This window comes from Mustela lutreola, chromosome 4 (genome assembly GCF_030435805.1).
Source record: "Mustela lutreola isolate mMusLut2 chromosome 4, mMusLut2.pri, whole genome shotgun sequence".
Lineage (NCBI taxonomy): Eukaryota > Metazoa > Chordata > Mammalia > Carnivora > Mustelidae > Mustela > Mustela lutreola.
The window spans coordinates 82,772,065-82,793,503 of NC_081293.1; the positions used below are offsets into that span (position 1 = coordinate 82,772,065).

General features: G+C 39.5%; 2 protein-coding genes across 12 annotated transcripts in view; one reads left to right on the forward strand and one right to left on the reverse strand.

Annotated features, from left to right (window-relative positions):
- Positions 1–20: 20 nt before the first annotated feature.
- Positions 21–17,699, forward strand: LOC131829019 (zinc finger protein 25-like). Of its 2 annotated transcripts, none has more exons than XM_059170351.1 (6): positions 21–146; positions 2,419–2,470; positions 11,360–11,486; positions 11,760–11,855; positions 13,964–14,027; positions 14,485–17,699. In XM_059170351.1, the coding sequence occupies exons 2-6, from the start codon at positions 2,456–2,458 to the stop codon at positions 15,533–15,535; spliced, it is 1,353 nt and encodes a 450-aa protein (XP_059026334.1). In that variant the 5' UTR covers positions 21–146; positions 2,419–2,455; the 3' UTR covers positions 15,536–17,699. The 2 variants fall into 2 exon arrangements, with proteins under 2 accessions (XP_059026334.1, XP_059026335.1); XM_059170352.1 differs by having other exon boundaries at positions 27–146; positions 2,355–2,470.
- The window catches only part of LOC131829024 (uncharacterized), a 54,012-nt gene continuing 36,567 nt past the window's right edge, over positions 3,995–21,439 (reverse strand). For 8 of the 10 annotated variants that reach the window (XR_009352675.1, XR_009352670.1, XR_009352676.1 and 5 more), the window contains 2 exons: positions 5,957–6,072; positions 3,995–4,876 (listed from right to left, as the gene is read on the reverse strand). Coding sequence is in view for 1 of the 10 variants with exons in the window: in XM_059170363.1 (XP_059026346.1) it covers positions 6,023–6,072 (50 nt within the window). In the remaining 9 variants the exon portion in view is untranslated. Of the gene's footprint in view, positions 4,877–5,952; positions 6,073–8,652; positions 11,362–21,439 lie in introns of those variants that run through there. The other 2 variants (XR_009352674.1, XM_059170363.1) reach the window with 2 other exon arrangements.

A 21,439-nucleotide genomic window follows, 5' to 3' on the forward strand; every position in this document is an offset into this window, starting at 1 on the left:
CGCTATTCCACCTTCTTTTGATAGTCGCCATCTCGTTTCACGCCCCAGGGCGGGAGAGGATTCTGGAGCTTCCTGGTCTCCGCGGTGTGACAGAGGGCGGGGCCTGGAACCTGCGCTGGCTGGGAGCGGTGGCCGAGCCCCTGCAGGTGTGTCGGAGGCCTCTTTGCGGGTGCGAGGCCTGGGTGGGGGGCCGGGGATAGCGGGGTTTCCGCGGCTGCGCCGAATCGGAGAATCTGAAAGCCGCTGCCGTCCCCTTCTGAGCGCCCGACTGGCCCCCGAGAAGGACTGGGGAGGGGGGTCGGGCAGGGGGCTTTGCGGGGGACTGCCCGCTGTCCACCGTCTTGGCTCACGACCTGCGGAGCCGGGAGGCCCTAGTTGGCCCGGGGCGCGGGAGGAGCGGGGGGGATGGCTTTTGTGACGTGGACCCTGGGCCCGCCACGTCCGCGCTGGCGTGGCTGCTGGCGCCTCAGCGCTGTCAAGCCCAGGGGACCTGTGCGCGTCCGGCCCCCGCCACTACGCGAGCAGTATAACCTCGGTTACGACCGGGACACTCCTCTGTAAAATAATTCCAATAAACTGGGGCTGTTTGCTGTATTAAATAGGGCTGTCTATATAAAGTATAAGGACTCAATAAAGGTGAGCTGCATTTATGATTACAAGGTATGCTGTTCTTTTCATTATTGGTTCATTTAATCATCATCATCATAACCATCCTTTGAATCAGTATTAATCAGCTCCATTCTAATAAATACGAGTACTAAGGGTTGAGAGATAAATTGGTATACTCAGCACTAACGGAGGAGGGTGGGTAAATTCTCATTGTTTTACTCTGGTTCATGGTGCTTCCCAAGGTAAAATCCAGTCTTTGGTTGTATTTAGTACAGAAATTGTCCATGAGCAAAACTGCGGAGTGGTAAACCTAACCTGGCTGCGTAGAGTTCTATTTGCAAAATATTCTTGAGGTTTCCTCAGAACTCTCGTGTCAAAAGGTTAAGTAAGGCCCTTCTTGCATTCTCCAACCTCAGAGGGCTGTTAATATGTAAACTGAAACTGTAAGATGAGCCCTGAATTTTAAGTTTTATTGGAGAAGCTGGGAATCCTCTCCAGGCAAGAAGCTGGTTTCTAGAGAGGGGAAATGGGGCAGACTTGGTTAAAAGACGGAAACTGGAATTTCTTCCAGGCTCCATGTTAAAAGTGATAAAATGTCTCTGTTTGGGGTGTCCAGATGTGTCTGGACTTAGCATGACGAGGTTTCCGCTGTCCCAGCATTATGGCGTCTAGTTACTTTTTGCTAGCTACATAAAGTTTCCTGGGATTTATGGTGTCACATTGTTATTTTAAGGTTTAGATTTGTGTGGCTGTCAGACGATCAGCAGATGACCATGTCAAAATTCTACAAGGCCTAATTAACTTTTACCCTAAGGCCCACACCAGGTTGGAGGGGACAGTGAATTCCAGGGTACTGTCTGGATTTGTAGCACTGAGTGAAGACATACAGAATCAATATGGTACAGGAAAGGTGGTTCAAAATTATCTAATTCCTCCTGTTAAATAATAGCATTGAAACAAAGTCACTAAGTGTGTTAAGAGCAGAGACTAACATAGAACAAAAGTCTCCAGGTCGTCCAGTATACCATGTTTAAGTCAAAAAAAAGTTTCATGGAGAGCTGATTTTGGAGAAACTGCAGTTTAGGGAGAAGAACATGTTAAATTTGAGGGCTCTGAAGACTGTCTAACTTTGTAGAGTTTATATTGTTATTTTTTAAAGATTTTATTTATTTGACAGAGAGAGATCACAAGTACGCAGAGAGGCAGGCAGAGAGACAGGGGGCAGGCTCCCCGTGGAACAGAGAGCCCAATGTGGGGTTGATCCCAGGACCCTGAGATCATGACCTGAGCTGAAGGCAGAAGCTTTAACCCACTGAGCCACCCAGGCGCCCTGAGTTTATAATATTAATAGGAAAAATGGTTATGTAACACTTCCATATCAGTATTTCAACATTATTTGTAATGCCAGCATCAGGGTCCATACTTTGGATATATATCATACACCTTAGATATTTATTATACACATTGCCTAACCTACTGTTTTTTGGATGTTTAAGTTTTCAGTTCTTTTGTGTTTTTAGTAATGGACATTTGGTCCATTTAGTAAATGGACACATAATTTTCAAAACAGGAGGAAAGAAATATTCAGATTCACTCAAATTTTCCCAAATTCATCATGATTATATCAAAGCCACCAATGGACAGGTGGGTACTCCTTTATCACAGTCCTTCTGTTTTTTCTTTATGGCTCAAAGGGCTATTTTCCCAAGAGTTGTTTTACTAAATTGTATGGAAATTTGTCACAGGTGATTCCTGAGCTGCAAGATAAGGTCTTTTAAGACTCCTGTCTTCCAACTTTCTGTGTTCTAGCTTCATAGTTTCTGTCCTTTCCCAAGAGAAGCAGAAAATGAACAAGTATCAGGTGAGTCATTTCTTTAGCCCTTTGTGTTTGTATGTTGGTGTGTGTATTTTCAGTGAGTTTTATAAAAGCCCAAACTTTAAACTCGAAAAATGGAAATACTTAAAAATCATGTTAAGGGAAAATGCTGTTTGAATAGCACAGCAGTTCCAAAGTGTAGTCTGCAGACCCCTGGGCTTTTATAAGAGGCCTGTGAGGTCAGAACATGATACTAGGATGCAAACTGCCTTGCACACTGATGGTGTGAGAGAGTGGAGACTAGGTTGCTGCCTGTTTGGCATGAATCAAGACGATGATACCAATGATAGTATTTCTCTGCAGTGTACTTACAATAAAAAACTGCCACCTTTACTTAAGGGTATATCTTTGGTGAAACAGCAGAAACTGAGTTTTATTAAATCTTGACCCTTGAATACACATCTTTTTAATATTCAGTCTTACAAAATGGGAAGTTAACATACAGTACCTTGGCTACATACTGAGGAATGATGGTTGTTTAGAGGAAAAGCACTTGTGTGATTGATTCATGTGCTCACCTAGCCACCTTTTTCATGGAATACTATTTTTACTTTAAAGAGCAACTGGCAGACAAACTCGTTATTCAGATGGGTATTTACCAAACCTTTTCTCAAAAATGGCAAAACTGAGCCTGTCACTTTAAGGGAAATAACTCTCAGTATTTCTTGCCAATGTTAAAAAGTTGAGCTTTCAAGTGAAATAGAATTTTGGAAAACTTGTATCCTCCTGTGAAGGATGACACCCTCTAATACTTAGATTTTTCTGAGGAGAAATGGTGAGGATACTAATAAATGTGATATTTTTTATATGTGTCTGCATTTTGAGTAATATTTTCTTAAAAACTATTTGAGAATGAGTGAGCATGTGTGCACGAGCAGAGGGAGTGGCAGAGGGAGAAGCCAACTCTTCGCTGAGTACGAAGGCCCATGCGGGGCTTGATCCCAGGACCCTGAGGATCATGGCGTGAGCAGAAGGCAGACGCTTAACCGACTGAGCCACCCAGGTGCCCCTTGAGTCAGAGGCAGTTTAGGACAGAACGACATAGAGAAGTGAGGAAAAAATAAGTTGGCTAGGGAATGCCACTTTAAAAGGTAATATTTGGGGCACCTTAGTGGCCCAGTGGGTTAAGCCTCTGCCTTCAGCTCAGGTCATGATCTCAGGGTCCTTGGATCGAGCCCCACATTGGGCTCTCTGCTCAGCAGGGGATCCTGCTTCCTCCTCTCTCTGCCTACTTGTGATTTCTGTCTCTGTCAAAGGAGTTAAAAAAAAAAATCTTAAAAGGTAATATTTGAGGAAAGTCCTGGTTAAAAGAGAAACTGAACCAAGCAGAATTCTGGGGGAAGAGCATTCTAGATAGGAAGAACAGCAAATACAAACACCCTAAGGCATGTTCCAGAAATGGTTCAAAATATTGAAGCTACAGAGTGTAGGACCTAGGGGAGATTGAGCTAAAAGGGAAAGTCAAAGAGGTAGAAAGGACTGGAATATGTAGGGCCTTGTAGGCTGAAGAAAACATTGAATTTCAATTTATTTAAAAATCATACTTATGCAATCAAAGGAATGTACATAATGTATATGTAAAATTTAGGGAATACTGATGAAACATAGGTGTATCCCTTATCTGTCTTAAGAAATGAAAATTACTACTATCTTTGAAGTCCCTGTGTGTCCCTCCTTATTCTCATCTCACCATTCATTATCCAGAGAAACATGAAGCCTGACTTCTGTGGTAACCATTTCTTTGCTTTTATCATTTAATGTTTAAAAAACAAAACAAAACTGTATTTTCCAATTTCCCAGGCCTTTGATAAGCACTTGATATAGTCAGTCTTTCGTAATTCTTACAGCACAGCTTTTGAAGTGGTTTATGGTAGTGATTATATTAACTAAAAATCCTAATCTTTGGGCATGATGACGGGGAGAAAGAGTCTCTGGAAAGAGGGAGAAATAATGGAAGAGGAAGCTTAAAAAAACCAGTCTGTTCAACAGTTCTGGTTTACTCTTGTACATCTTTTACGACATTCTCCATATCCAAAATTCATTCAGGAGTTCCACAACATTTCCCCCACGTTATGCTCTGTAAATCTCTGACTGAGATTTGAGTTTGGACAGCACAAATGACTAGTCAGCGTTTTTGTTTTTTGAAGTAATTTTGAGTGTAGTCTCACTACTGACTATTGGAAAGGTTTATTTTATGCAGATACTGTAATTTTTTTGTTTGCTTTTTGCCATTTTGGCAAAATGAGATGACCTTTTCTTTATTTCTTCTTGTATCTTTCAGGTGTATTGCCATACATTTCTTCTGTTTGAAAACATCATTTATGTTGTTTTTATTCTCACTTGCTTGTTTTAATGCAGGTCTGCTGGTGGAAAATTCTGAGTTTGGTTTATCTGAAATAAAAACAACTTTTTCACTGTGTAGAGAACTCTTGGTTGACAAGTCTTATATTTTAAAACATTGAAAACCATTGACTTTCTTCTACTGATACTACTGAAAATTCACCTTTTAATTTGTCAGACCTCTAAAGTAAATTTGCATTCTGGGCTAGCTACTTTTAAGATACCTTTAACTCTGCTGTGTATGTGGATTTTTCTTTATCCTAATGAGATTTATTGTACTTCCTTTGGGAGACATCCCACCCTGGTGCTCTGCTGCCTGTGGAGGGTTGTTGCCATGTACTTAGTAGAGGCTTATGGAGAAAACTAGTGGCTTTTTGTATCTCAGACCATTTGTATTGGTTATGGAGCTTTCTATCTGGTTCCAGAAACTGCTTCCCCAACTTATGATAAAATGATCACTTTGAGACATTTGATGGAAGTAAAAAAAAATCCTGTAGATACTAAGCTTCCATTTAGTGACCTTTTGAATGTGAAACCTCCACAGGGCATATTGGTGTTCACTTGTTCTGTGACTGGAGTTCTTAGGGATTCTAATACATTACAGAAATCCATAAGCAAACATTAAAATTTTGTTGAGCTGGGCTGGTTCCCTCTCTCCCCTACTTGCTTCTAAAAGAGAAAGTCATTGTGGTTTTCTTTTCTCTTCTGCAGTATTCATCTCTTGTGAATTTTTTCCTTTGTTTATCTTTGGATTCTCAGTTCTCTGATAGGTTTTGGAAAACTAGGTAAGGGGTTTGTTGTTACTGTTAGGGTGAGATCCACTTCTCTTTTGTCTTTCTACATTCTATTCAGAACTAGCTTTTTTATCCTTATGGTCAAGATGCTAGCTCTAAGCTACTTTCTGCTCAGCCTATGAAATTTGAAAATGCCCCAAATATTCAAATTCAAGGTATGGGACTCATCCGAACAAATTTCTTTTTTCCTAGGATTTTGGTCCCTCCAGTTTTGGTGTGATGGTGATATCTGATGCTTTCCCACAGCCATTCTTAGTGTATTTTCTGGGGTTTAGATTTTATTCTTATTTATAATTATGGCAAAATATACATAAAACTTTTTTTTCCCCAAACTTACCATTTTAACCATTTTTAACTGTATCGTTCAGTGGCATTTAATTACATTCACATCATGGTACCATCATCATAACCATCCATCTCCAGAACTTTTTTCATCTTGCACAACTAAAGTTCCTTTAAAAAAAAAAAAAAAAAAGGCTTATTTATTTATTTATTTATTTAAGTGACAGAGAGACAGTGATAGAGAGCACAAGTTAGCAGAGCAGCAGGCAGAGGGAGCGGGAGAAGAGGCCTTCCACTACACAGGGAGCCCGATGTCCTGGAATCACGACCTGAGCCGAAAGCAGCCACTTAATTGACTGAGCCACCCAGCCGTCCCACAGCTAAAATTCTAACCATTAAATAATAACTCCCTATTCTGCCTTCCCTTGGGAACCACCAGTCTACTTTCTATCTATAAACCTGACTATTCTAGGTCCCTCATATAAGTAGAATCACTCAGTATTTGCTGCTTTTAATTGGCATATTTCACTCAGTATAATGTCCTTAAGGTTCATCAGTGTAGCATGTGACCGGATTTCCTTCCCATTAATGGCTAAATGATACTCCATTGTTTCTATATACCGTATTTGTGCATTCTACCCCCTCCCCCGCTATTTGACATGTTTTATTAAAAATCATGATTCTATACTTTTTAATGAGGTCCATGTTTCCTTTTGCACCCAGTTAACTTCTCCTAATATTCACACTTCCCTCCTTTGATGCAGCCTCTTTTCTACTTTTAGTTGTGGAATTTGGCCAGTCTTCGGGTTGTTTTCTTGGGTTAGTTACGCTGAGGTGTTACCTAGTTGTATCGATGGGCAGTTGCGAGCTGAGGATCTTCCTGCTCCATCGTCTTCCTAACCTCTCCTTTATCATCTCTTGAAGGACACTTGGCTTTTTTGCACCTTATACCTATTGTGAATAGTGCTGCTATGAACAGTGGCGTACAAATTCCTGTCTGAGTCCCTGCTTTGAGTGTTTTGGATATATAGGAGTGAAATTGCCGAATCATACAGTAATTCTTTAACTTTTTGAGGAACCAACGTACTGTATTTCTCTGTAGGAGTTGTACCATTTTACATTCCCATCAGCAATGCACAAGGGTTCCAATTTCTCTATATCCTTGCCAGTACTTGGTGTTTTCCTAGGTTTTTATGTTGTTGTTGCTATGTTGAAAGTAGTCATCCTAATGGTGTGAACTCATTTTTGTTTTGTGCTTTTATCTTCTTTATTCTTTGACTTATTTATTCTTGACTCTTTAACTTACAGCAAAATTCACTCTTTTGGGGTATACATTTCAGTGAGTTTTTTTAAGATTTTAAAAAAATTTTTGATAGATCACAAGTAGGCAGAAAGGCAGGCAGAGAAAGAGAGGGGAAAGCAGGCTCTCCTGCCAAACGGAGAGCCTGAGCAGTGAGCCCGATGTGGGGGCTCGATCCCAGGACCCTGAGATTATGACCCGAGCTGAAGGCAGATGCTTAACACACTGAGCCACCCAGGCACCCCCAGTTCAGTGCGTTTTGACACATGCATAAAGGCATACAGTCATCACCACAGTGAAGATACAGAACAGTTTCACTGCCTCAAAATTATTTTGGTTCCCTCTACCACTAATTCCTGGCAATCACCAATTTATTCTTTATCCCTAGAATTTTGCCTTTTTCTGAATATCATATAAATGAAATTAAATGGTATGTAGTTTTCTGATACTACCAATTTTCATTTAGCATAATACATTTGAGATTTAATTATACTGACTATGCACAGTTCATTCTTTTTTATTGCTGAATAGTACTGAGCTATATGTATGTATCCAATTTATTAACTCATCCACCAGCTGAAAAGCATTTGGGTTTTCTGCTTTGTGGCAATTATAAAAGGAGCTGTTACAAACAACTGCATTTAGATTTCTATGTGTACACAGATTTTCATTTATCTTGGGGTAAGTACCTAGGAATGTGCTTGCTTGGCTCATATTCTTTATAAGAAACTGCCAAACTGTTTACCAGAGTAGCTGTATGATTTTGTGTTCCTACCACAATGTACAGAGTTCTCTACCTGTTTCGCATTCTTGTCAGCATTTGGTATTGTCAGAAGTTTTTTTCAAATCATGCTGATAGGTGTGTAGTGGTATCTCATTATGGTTTTAATTTGCATTTATCCTAATAACTAATATACTGAAAATGTTTTTCTTTTTTTAAAGGTTTTTTTTTAAATTTATTTATTTGACACACAGAAATCACAAGTAGGCAGAGAGGCAGGCAGAGAGAGAGGGGGAGGCAGGTTCCCTGCTGAGCAGAGAGCCCGATGTGGGGCTTGATCCCAGGACCCTGAGATCATGACCTGAGCTGAAGGCAGAGGTTTTAACCCACTGAGCCACCCAGGTGCCCCTATACTGAAAATGTTTTAATGTGCTTATTTCCTACCTCTCTATCTTCTTTTGGAGTGCACTTACCAAGTTTCTCTATCTTGGACTTTTACATTTCGGTTTTAAACTAAAACTGCCCATTAGTTATGAGTCTCTCTTTCTTTGGCTTCCGAAGCACTCTCCTCCTGACCTGCCCATTTATTTAGAGTTTTGCCAGGCTTCAGTCTTGTCCTAGCTTCTGCTATCATCATCTTGAATGTTGTTGCTTTCAGATTTCTTTTCTGACCCTTCTGGAACTCTGTTTTTTAAATGTATAACAATATTATTTATTGAAATTTACTTACATGTATATCTGCCCAAATGGGACAGTTCCAGCTCTGTGTTCCTCAGTCACTTCACAAAATTGAACAAAATTTCACAAAAGTGAACAAAATTCAACTGTCTCCTGCCAAACGGATTCTTTTGTTTTCCAGTTTTCTTTTATGGATTTCCTAGTTGCCACAGAATAATGTTAGTTGGCAAGGTATAAATGTTCCAACACGCCACTATACACCCCTGCTGTATAGCTAGGAGAGAGGAAACTTGTGTTTCTGTATAAGTTGGGAGATCACTGTCATGAACAGAAACAGCTTGGAGCTCATCCAAGAGCAGGAAGTCAGAATGGCAGTGATGGAAGAGGAAAGACAGCGAAGTCACCATTGTAGAGCAACACAAGATCAAGTGGCCACAGGCAGAGGCACTCACTCTGACTGGGTAGATGCAGGAGGGGTCTGAGACCAGGGAATCCAAGGACTGGCACTGGGAGTAAAAAAAGGAAGGGACGTAAGACTGTGTGCAGGAACAGATGGCAGCTTCAAGCAGTCAGCAATACAGAGGAAAAGAAGTAGAATCCCTCGTGTGCTTGGAAGTGAAGGCAAATCAGAAAACATGCAGCTGAAACCAGGTGTCCTAAAGAAAAGAGTATATTATCACAGACTCTGAAGATACTGCCCACAGTACTGCTGTTTCCTTCAAGAACGTGAATATACTCTGGCAACAGAGAGAGGTTTTTGAACTAAGGACTAGGGTAACACTTCCATCCCTTCCGACCATAAAATGAGGTTTTATTTTCATTTGATCATGAATAAAAAATGTTACTCGACATGCAGACAATACTGAGAGAAAAAAGTAGAAAGTGTAAACTAACGTTTTGTCCACTGATGTCAGTATTCCTCCCCAAACAAATGCACAGTACAGGAGAGTATACCTTTCCAATATTAGGGAGTTTCAGAAAGGAAATCACTTTAAAACCCAGAGATTAAAGACTCAGAAACTGAAAAATAAGTAGATATAAAATATAAGTAAATTAACTTAGGAAAGAAATTGTAGAATAGAAAATCCTGTCCAGTTAGAGATTAAATGATTTCTCTTCCTCAGGGGAAGAGAAATCCAAAGTCCAGCAACTGGCATGTGGCAGAGGAATTGGAAGAGACCATGGAGTGGAGGAGGGGGTGGGAGTGCTGGTAAGAATCAACCAGAAAGAGGAACAGAGAGTAACAGGAAATAAAGTAGAATCCCTGAATAACAAAACCTAAATACTGGAAGAGAGCTAATATTTAATCCAAGGAAACTTTCCATTAAAAAAAAAAAAAAAAAAAGAAACTGAATTACATTATTGAAAAGGCTCTGTGAGAGAGAACTGACCCAGGGTAGTTAACCCCAAGAGAGAGTCTACTAAAACTACTAGACTTACTTAAAAGTAGAGAAAAAGTCCTCTAGATCACGAGGGAAAAGAGTCTATGTCACTTGCCCAGGAAAGAAAATAATATTGACATAATTCTTATTGCCAACATATATATATAAAACAAGAAGCAAGAACTTAAATTCAGCAAAGAAGCTCTTCACGTTTTCACATGTCAAGTTCTGTGAAATATAAACAAAGCAATGACTGGAGGAAATTTCATAGCCTTAAACAGTCCTACCAATAAAAATGGGAGAATGAAAATAATTAGCCTTGTGGTTCTAGCTATTATCAAACTCTATAGATATTGTGGGAGTTATTCTTCCCTTCTCTCAATGATTATTCATTTCCAATGAAGGTATGTTTCTTCCCCCCATTGCGGCTATTTTAAATGTTAATCATTCCGTTCACATATGCGTCTGATTTTCTAACACTCCATATTTCTGGTGTGGTCTTTGCCTTTTCTACTTCAGTGTTTTCTTCTCAACTACCAGGCTACCCCCTCGAACTCTAGCACCTCACATCTGTCTCTTCAGTGGCTCCCTGTTATCTGTGAGTGAGTGGGTGACCATCCCTAAGATGTGGTAGGACACACCACAAAGTATAAAAATGGTGTGAAACAGTAGAACATCTATTCATATTTTTGTTTCTTATAAATAGAAAAACAACTTGTCAATTTTTAATAAAGACGATTATAAATTTATGTTTATAAGCAGACACCCATTGAGTGGGTATACAAAATATATTTTAATGGTCCAGAGACACACTCAGAATTATTCCATGTTCTCTCACCTGACTGGACTGTATCACCTTCTAACTAATCTTTCCTATTCTCATATCATGCTATCTTATTTGTAACTTTTCTAAACTTGCCATTTTTCATACATCAAGGCCTTTCCCAAATCTGTTTTTTTTTTATTCCCAAAGTTTATGTTAGCTTGACTACCTAGTAAAATCTGATTTGATAATACATAATGCAAATATCTATCCCCACTTGTGACCATCTTATATCTGGTGTAGGTTTCTGTCAGAGCACCTGTTATGCATATTACATTCAAGTATTTACTTCTTTGCCCCCTTGTCACAGTGTAAGCTCCTTGACAACAGGCATAGTTGCTTTCATTCATCACTGTATCTCCAGCAAAGTTCTGGGCATGGGTGGTATCTCAGTAAATCCATATTGATCACTTCACCTATGTACAGAGTAGCAAAGTATCTTAACTTTCTAGAGTACACTATGTGGCAGGCAGGTTAACAGCTAGTTTACAGTGTTTTTTTGTGGTACTCTACACTCTGATGACTTCAGTTTGAACTGAAATATGTTGTTACAGGGACCAGTCACATTCAAGGATGTTACTGTGGAATTCAGCCGGGAAGAGTGGCAGTTAATGAACGATGCTCAGAGGACACTATATAGAGAAGTGATGCAAGAGAACTATGGTCTCCTAGTCTCAGTGGGTGAGAAAAACTTCCACATATGTAACTACCAGTAGTTTGCATTTCCTTTCCCAGGTGCTGGACTGCACAATATTAGCTTTGTTTCAGGGGTCAAAGCTGACAAATCCATTTAGGGTGCCAGGAAAAATATGTGTCTCCACCCTCCCACTGAAAGAATCTACATCTGCCAAACCTAAGTGGGACCTTCAATTGTTCTGCTAAAGCTGCATTTCCTCATCCTTCAAAATCCCTTAAATTCCAAGTAATCTGATTAACACATTTTTCCATTAATAGGTTACCGTGTGAATAAGTCGAATTCAGTTTTCAAGCTGAAACAAGGAAAAGAACCGTGGATATTGGAAGTGGAATTTCCACATCGGAATTACCCGGGTGAGTGAGGACCTGTGGCGACTGTTGCTAGTGAGGTGGTTGGTGCCTTTTGCATTATGAAATATTTTTAGGCATCTTTCAAAATGTCCTATAGTGGAGTGCCTGGGTGGCTAAGTAGGTTAAAGCCTCTGCCTTCAGCTCACGTCATGATCCCAGGGTCCTGGAATCGAGCCCTGCATTGAGCTCTCTGCTCAGAGGTGAGCCTGCTTCCTCCTCTCTCCCTGCCTCTCTGCCTACTTGTGATCTCTGTCTGTCAAATAAATACAATCTTTGAAAAAAAAATAATAAAATAAAATGCCCTATACTTTGGAAAAAGCCAAGGATTCTTGGATCTGCATATGCAAGTACCATAAATCACACCTCCAGTTTTTGTTTTTCCACATAAATTCCTCCTTTGCCACACTTTTAAAAATAGACTTCTCTTTCCTATATATGAAATCTAATCGCTGCCCAACCCCATCTTAGATTTTTATCTTTCTTCTAGAATTCCCAGTTACTGGAATTCTAGAACACTGTGATCTCAAATCTGATGATAAATTTTTCTCCAAATGCCCTTCCCTCCCTTTACTAACAATGAGATGCCTCAGTTATTTTCAACACCGGTTTTATTAACTTCCTTTTTTCTCTTTAAACTCTGAAATATCAGATTATAAACCTTTATGCCTTTCCTCAACTACATTATTTCAGAGCTGATGCCTCCTTTTACATGTGGTTTGTCTTTCACACAAAGTATTAATTATTATCCCTTCTAAAATCTACCACACCTTACTCGGGAGTATTGTAACACGAAGATTTAAAAAGCTAAAAACAAGCCCAAAGACTACTAAGATGATCTCACTCTGCTTCTGTAAATGCTTTTCTTATACTCCTGACTTGTGTACTTAGCTGTTGCCGGGACCAGGAACAATGTCTGGTTTCTAGTAGTTGTTCACTGGGTATCTGTTGAGAGACTGAATGTGAATTTTAGTAAGAGGCAGGCACTGTCTTCTCTGTGCCCTTCACAGTAACTCCTGCAAGGGTTCCCCCTTTCCTAAGACCAGAGACACACAGGGTCTTGGTTCCTGAGTGTCCCAGTTAGCCTTGTCCAGGTTCTCATCAAGCAGCATCTTCTGTCTTCCCCACAAATGCCAAGCCTCTGCTCATAATCTTTCAGTTTCTGTCAAGCATTTAAAGATGAATAAATATGAAGGTCAGTAAGGGTTCCAAAATGATGTTGAGTAATTCTTTAGAGATCATGTAGTAAATTGAAACAAAGAGGTGGGAACTAAACTATGAAAACAGAAGACCAAGCCTGGGGCTGAGGCGTGGCTACCACCACTCTGGAGATGCAGTATTAGGTGATCAGGCTTGAAAATCGTTGCTGCTGCAAATGGGAGTGCATCGTGTTTTATGATGGCTTGCATCCTCTTTTTAATCATCTTTCCTTTTGGATGTATGTGTTCTTAGGTCTTCTGTCCCCGTGAAAATTAAGACTGCTAGATGGAGAGTGAGAGCTCAAAGTGTGAAACTGTTCCTCCACACACGGGGAAACCCGTGTGCCCAGAAAATCCCGTTAGCGTTGGCATCCCAATTGTTGTATGCGGGTACAGAGGGAAGCAAGCAGAAGTTTACAGTCTGCTAAAATAACAAAGCAAGTTAATTTTGAGTGACAAAAACCTGTTAGCTTTCCATCCAGTTTCATCTTTCCCCTGATATTTCCAGTAGACATAGCTGTCTACTAATTTTTCTTTTCATCCGACTTCCTCTTTCTTGTCTGTCATGGGCTTACAGCATTCTGAGTCCCAAAGTCGTCTTCAGCAGCACTCTAAAGATCCTTTCTTCTCTGCTCCCTATTCTCCCCAACCCCTTAACTTTTTCCTCCCAAGTTTTTAAAGCCATATTTTTTGTAAAGTGCTAGAAGTACTTAGGTTTATAACTACGTTTCTTCCTGGGTCTGGTACCATAGTTTTTAATGTTTATGTGTTTTTCCTAAACCAGTGGGTTAGAAGAAATTTGCATTTGAGAGTTCCTTTATTTGGGGAGATTGGCCTGAAGCCTAAGAATTAATGCTACAACCATACTAATAACATTGAGATTTATATAGTACTAAATTTTGGATTTCTTTATAGAAGATCTCTGGAAAATTCATGACAGAGGAGCGAAATGCCAGGAAAGCCGAGCTGAAAATTCAAGGCAAGTCCAAGATTTTGATTTTAAGATTAGAAGCCTTGTAATAAGAACGCGAGTACTGGAAGTGGGACCACACTAGTTCACACTAAATGTGAGAAAACTAACACTGGAGTGCATTCCGAAGCATATAGCCCAAATGGGAAAGTTCTCTTCCATAATGGAGATCTTATGTAGGACCAAGATATTCCAGCTTTGAAGTTGCCTTTTAATTCTTCTGAGGTACACAGTAAGGGAGGCATTGTAGATGGGTCTCAGGCATTTGAGAGACTCTGTGCATACAATGCAAGGGAAGGTTCCTTCTATCAAATGGTAAACCACAGTGGGTGTCAGAGAACATTCATAGTGGAGAAACTGTGAATCTACTCTATAGATTCTGTATCTATAGACAGGAAAAATCTCTAGAAATTGGTTCTTAGCGAGTGTGCCTTAGACATTACTGAATTTGGAAATTTCTCCCCAGGAATGAAGAACTCACAAAACACCAGCAAACTCAAGCCAGAGAGAAAATCCATAAATGTAACGAATGTGGAAAGTCCTTCTGCCAGAAGTCTATCCTCGTAATACATCAGCATATTCATTCAAAGGACAAACCCAGGGAATGCGGGGAATCTGGCTCTAGAAATGGAGACCGCACAGTACAACAGAAAACTCCCACCAGAGAGAAAACCTATGAATGTAAAGAGTGTAAAAAAACTTTCTATCACCTGTCATCTCTTAGTAGACATTTGAGGACTCATGCAGGGGAGAAACCCTACGAATGTAATCAGTGTGAGAAATCCTTCTACCAGAAGCCACACCTTGTAGAACATCAGAAAACACACACAGGAGAGAAACCCTTTGAGTGTAATGAATGTGGGAAGTTCTTCTATGTTAAGGCATACCTCATGGTACATCAGAAAACACACACAGGGGAGAAACCGTATGAATGTAAGGAATGTAGGAAATCCTTTTCCCAGAAATCACACCTCACAGTACATCAGAGAACACATACGGGGGAGAAACCTTACAAATGTAAGGAATGTGGGAAATTCTTTTCTAGAAATTCACATCTCAAAACTCATCAGAGAACTCACACAGGAGAGAAACCCTATGGATGTAAGGAATGTGGGAAATGCTTCTACCAAAAGTCAGCCCTCACAGTACATCAGCGAACTCACACAGGGGAGAAACCCTTTGAATGTAATAAATGTGGAAAAAACTTTTACTATAAATCAGACCTCACGAAACATCAGAGAAAACACACAGGGGAGAAGCCCTACGAATGTCATGAATGTGGTAAATCTTTCTCCGTGAATTCAGTCCTCAGATTACATCAAAGGACGCACACAGGAGAGAAACCCTATGAATGTAAGGAATGTGGGAAATCCTTCTCTCAGAAGTCACATTTTATCATTCATGAGAGAAAACACACAGGGGAGAAACCCTATGAGTGTCAGGAGTGTAGGAAAACTTTTATTCAGAAATCAAAACTTACCGCACATCAGAAGATACACACAGAAGGAAACAGCTGAAAAATACTATGTATTGGGAACTTCTTTTGGAATTCATCCTTTAGAATAATTGGATAATTCACACAAGGCAAAACATTTAGGAATATCATCTAAATCAGAAAATTTTGGTCACAGTCTGCCTTGACAGAAAACAAAAGACACAGAAATTCTTTAAATCTATAAGGGAGAGATTTTGACAGCATGTCAGACTTAACTAAGTACCAGACAACCGACAAATTATAAAATCTGAGGGAGACCATTCGTTCAGAAGTCCTGCTAGATTGCAAAACACAGAAATCACATGAGAGAAATCCTATAAAAACAAATGAGTATCAGGAAGTTTTCTGACAGGGCAGCCATCGGTAGATGCCAAAGCTCACCTGAGACGCTCCTATCAGTCCCCTTCCTGAGCATTCCGAAACCGCTGACACCAGGTGCACTTGGAGCACTCAGAGGTGTAACTGCATAGACCACCTGTATCGAGAAGTGCTGCTTCCATGAACTGCAGATCCACGATGCCAGGCTAGAACCTTTGCAAGCATTCCAGATATGTGCAAGTTTCTTGACAAAAATTCAAGGAAAATCTGTATTGAGTGGGGTTAACAGATACGCCAGAAGTCATGTTGCAGCAATTAGATTCTGAGGGGTTTTCTTTGCTTTTTGAGTTTTCTTTGTTTTTTTTATTTTAAAGAAACCTACCAATGTCCAGACATTTTAAAGCTTTTTAAAAAGCATAAACACATTGAAAAAACCAGGTGACATCCTTGCACACATGTGAAGAATCCTTTAGTATGTAGAACTAATGTGAGTCAGCGCACTGCAAGACAGACTGTGGATGTTTATGTGCACGTGGATCCATCCGTATTTGTACATAAGGAAATATGTAGCTTTGGTTCAGTAGTTTCCATGAATGTGAACATACTTCACATTACATCTGGGCAGTGACTCCTGCTGTTATTCTAATGTGTATTTTAAATGTAATATTCTTTTAAAATTGTAACGCTTCTTTTTCTCCTATTTTTTTGTATTTTTTAATGAATATAGACGTTACTGAACCAATTGTTAAGAAAGGTCAGTGAATTTTACATTAGGGGCACATTTATTCATAAGAAAAGACAAATTATTTTTAAAAACAGCTAAAAACAATGCTATGTAAAGTAGTAGTATCTATCTTACTGTTGATATTTTAGCGGGGTGCAGAGCTATCTGCATTGGAATTTTGTATGTTTTAAGAATGTTCTTCACTGCCTTTTTCTTCACAGTAGAAGCAACATTGTAGTGGTTAAGAGTGGGAACTCCAAACTCTTTTGGCCACAGCTCAAATTCCAGCATGGGGCATGCCACTTAACCTCTCTGTGCCTCTCTTTCCTTTTCTATAAAAGAGAAGTGATAATGATGGGATTGCTTTGAGGTATAAATGAGTTAATATTTTTAGAGCACTTAGAATGGTGTCTGAGACACAAGAAAAGCACATGTTACATACTATTATCATTATAATTTGTATATCTTCAATAATGCTGGAGAAAAAAAAAGTTTGCTACCAGCATTCACCACTTACTTTATTGCTGTAGTGCCTTGGTTTGGCTTGGTTGTGCATTTTCCCACAAGTGATTCAGATATTCAGATGGGACCCAAAGCCTGTTTCTGTAGCATACAAGCCAAGAGTGTTTTTGCATTTCTAAGTGGGTGGAAGCAAATAAAGAATATTTTGTGACATGTGAAATTATATTCGAATTTCAGTGTCCATAAATAAATTTTAGAACACTATTAGAACACTAATAAATATCATTTATCTCTTTTGCCTGAGGCTGCCTTCAGCACTACAAGAGAAGAGTTGAGTAGTTCTGACAGAGACCATATGGCTCACAGAGCCTACACAGCTACTGTCTGGCACTTTACAAAATTAAGTTTTTCTGTTACTTAGAGCTGAAAACACCACAATCAATGTATATGATGTACTTTTCTGTATGTTATGTTTCAGAAATGATGCAGACAGCAATTTGTGGCTGGGTGGTTTTGTGCAGTGTATTTATTTTGTACGTTGTATTTATATGTTAAACGCCTAAGCATTTGAATTTTTTCAAATAAGTGTGTTTTATTTGTTGAACTCTTATAAAATTGAAACATTTTCTGATGGAATGTAGCGGTACGTGTATAAAATAAACATTGTCTAAATTAAATCAAATTGTTAATTGGTCCTTACTTAAAAAACACTCCCTTATTTTCTTCCAAGTCAACGGCCAGTGTTCCCTATATCATTTTATAATTTTCTCACTATCCCATGAGCATCTTTGTCATACTTAACTAGCATAATCTAGTAACAAAAACCTTACAGTACCCAACTCCACCAGCTTCATTACTACTAACTACATTACTAGTATTACTAGAGTACTAGCAGCATTATTTTATTGCCTAAACTTCCTGATTGCTAAATGCCACTCCGATCTGAATCCTGCCACTTTTTTGCCCCTTCCAAATGAGTACTTTCTTGAAGCTCAACTTCATAAACATGGCTTGATTTGTCTGCTGTTGACCACTAATGAACCACCTGCTTGTGATACTCAGTAATTGCTTTGTCGTCTATGTAACTTCTGAATACTCAAAGAGAGTAGAGTAAATACTGTTACCAATACTCTACCCAATACTGACATGAGCATGCCATCTTGCTTATAGCTATGCCTTTGGAGAAGTTCTTTATTTCAACCTGCTATGAGAGCAAATATGTTTCCTAATTTCCCCTGGCTTTTCAATAAAAAATGAAGTATTGCTTTTTGCCCTGAAACAAATAATACATTATATGTTAATTAAAAAATCACTGCTTTTTGAGGAAAATCTAATAACTCTGTCATTAAGAATAAAGTCTGTATTGACCTGTACCTCTGGGGCAAATAATACATTATGTTAATAATTAAAAAAAATAAAGTCTGTACTAATGAAAAGACTTCAAAGATACTCTGATGAGAATAAAATATTCCTGGCCTTCAAAGTCTAGAAGGGTGGGAAGAGACTGCCTGCCTCTTGGCCACAGTTTTAATCCATGAATTAGTAACCACAAGAGTCAGTGGATCAGAGACAACGGATCCAGATCAACTGATGGGTTTTTCATCAGCACACGTGCTTACGAGAGCCAGCCAGCCCAAAAGCTCCACAATTCTGAAGGGCAATCGTCAATAGCATTCACTATGACTATGTTCCGTACAGTCAGAAAGTCAGCTACATCCTCACTCCAGTGACCAAACGTTTACAACTGAAAGCCAGCCAGTCAGTCCTTCAACATTCCTGTTTTTGAAAGCCCACCAATCCCTGAATCCATCTCCCAAGTCTTCTATCACTACTATGTTCCTGTGCTGATTTAGAAGTATAGCCCATCTTCGGTTAGTATGGTGGTCAAAGAAAGACAGTATCAGACAATATCAATTCCTTCTCTTATTCCATTCTAAAAAGTTATATTGCTTTCTTTCTTTTTTTTTTTTTTTTTCCTCATCCTCTTCTATCTTCGCTGGCCTCGTGACTTGCTTTGACTCAGTAGCATATGGCAGAAGTCCCAGACCTTTAGGAAGTATGGCAGTTTCCACTTTCCTTCTTTTTGTTTTTTAAGATTTTATTTACTTGACAGAGAGAGATCACAAGTAGGCAGAGAGGCAGGCAGAGAGAGAGAGAGGAGGAAGCAGGCTCCCCGCTGAGCAGAGAGCATGATGTGGGGCTTGATCCCAGGACTCTGAGATCACGACTCAAGCCGAAGGCAGTGGCTTAACCCACTGAGCCACCCGGGCGCCCCTCCACTTTCCTTCTTGAAGCTAATCATCACACAGAAAGTTCAACTAGTCTAAAATTACAAAGTTAGGAGGAAACTCAAGCCAGGAGGAGAAAGCCCCATTTAATTCCAGACACGTGAGCAAAGTTTCCTTAGACCTTCTGGCCTATCCCATCACTGGCTGAATTTAGCCGGCCAAACAAGACTTTTTAGCTAATGCCAAAGGGAAGCAGAGAATCCACTCACTTTGCCTACAAGAAACAATCATTTTAAGCCAGGAAGTTTTGGGTATTTTGTTACGCAGTAATAGTAACAGAAAGTAACAGAAAGTGAGCCATAAATCGAGCTTGTTGTAGATACTGACTAATCTCTTCTATCTCAAAAAGCTATGCAGCATGTGAAGCCCTGAGAAGTTTTGCCACATTAATAACACTACAATGACCACTGTTTAATCTGATGTCTAAAAAGGATTTACCCACATACAACAATCTACCCCCATGACAGAGAAGCAATCCCAGCTCAACTACAGCTGTATGCTGGAAATTAAAGACTAAACTCCAATGACAGGGAAATTGTCCAGACAGAGTTTTATGGTAAGGGTTCTATTTAAGAGATTCAACACGTGACCAGATCTTGCTTTATCTCTGAAGTTCAGACATGGCTTGGGACCCTTCCTCATGGCGCATTATAGCTCTGGGCCAAAGGGGTATTTTGGGTTGTCTGGTTGATACAGGTCAGAGCCAAGTACCAGGCTGCCCTGAGAGAGTTAAGAGGAGGATATTGGGGCTGGGACTAGTTGGTTTGCATTTGAAAGATGTACTCCAGGACCAGCCCTGGGCCATCTTTAAGAGAGGCAGACTGTCCCTGGCCAGCAAGCTTTTTAAAGTCGCCCAACATAAAAATACAGAAAAAACATGATGATATATGATGCCTTCAGGTAAGAGACTATTCCTCATGATAATGATAATGTGATCTATACTTCTAAAATCCTTATAAACTCTCATGAAATTGTTACTAAATGACCTGAGGACCAACTTGAATTTTCCCCTCATAAACTGGGATTATCAAATATCTAATGTCATGTAAAATGTATGCCTGAAAGGTAAGAACTGCATTTCCAAAAGTGAAGTCACCAGAAATACCTCTACATGTTCTCTAACGAGATTATGTTAAAAGAGGTACCAATCAATGTCAGTCTTAAAATCATATTGAAAAGGATCATCTCCTGTATTTATACACTTAATAATAAATGCTACAAGAATAAAACCACCGAGGGGCACCTGGGTGGCTCAGTGGGTTGGGCCGCTGCCTTCGGCTCGGGTCATGATCTCAGGGTCCTGGGATCGAGTCCCGCATCGGGTTTTCTGCTCAGCGGGGAGCCTGCTTCCCTCTCTCTCTCTCTGCCTGCCTCTCCGACTACTTGTGATTTCTCTCTGTCAAATAAATAAATAAAATCTTTAAAAAAAAAAAGAATAAAACCACCGATACAAATTACCAGAATATTTGATCTATTTATTTCTACCTTTGGAACAAATGGACAAAACAGCTTACGTTGTAAAGGCCCCACAGGCTAAAATACATCCATTCATTGGAGTAATACCAAGAAATAACACTTATGTTGACCACTGCACAGAAAGAATCTTTATACATGTCTGATCCCCAGATGCTTAACTGTTGCCGCACCACCGGTACGGTCAGCCAACAATAAATGGTGATTCTGCACTGAAGAGACTAAAGGCTTCAATGGTCAAAAACATTTTGACCAAATGAGGGAAACTGAGAAATTCTAATGAGGAAAATAATACAGATCTAACTAATGTGGAGAAACTAAGAGAAGAACACTGACATTATACAGAGACAGCCTGTGAGTAATACTTAACCATTTAACTCTCACTTTTTTTTCAGAGAATCCATAAAAATTAATATATTCTTGGATGTCCTGGGTAGGCTACTTAAAGGGAGACTTCCCAGACTGGCTTCTGTTAGCTGCCAAAATACTAAGTTTACCTACAAAAACAGAAAAGTAAAGATTCACTGTTCTCATTGTAACCATGATTTCCCATTTATCCTCATAAATGAATCCTGCATTTTAGCACTGCTCTATTGTATGAGTAAATTTGTGTAAAGGATATCTCTTAATTAGCATTTTGATGGAATATGGACTCCCTAAT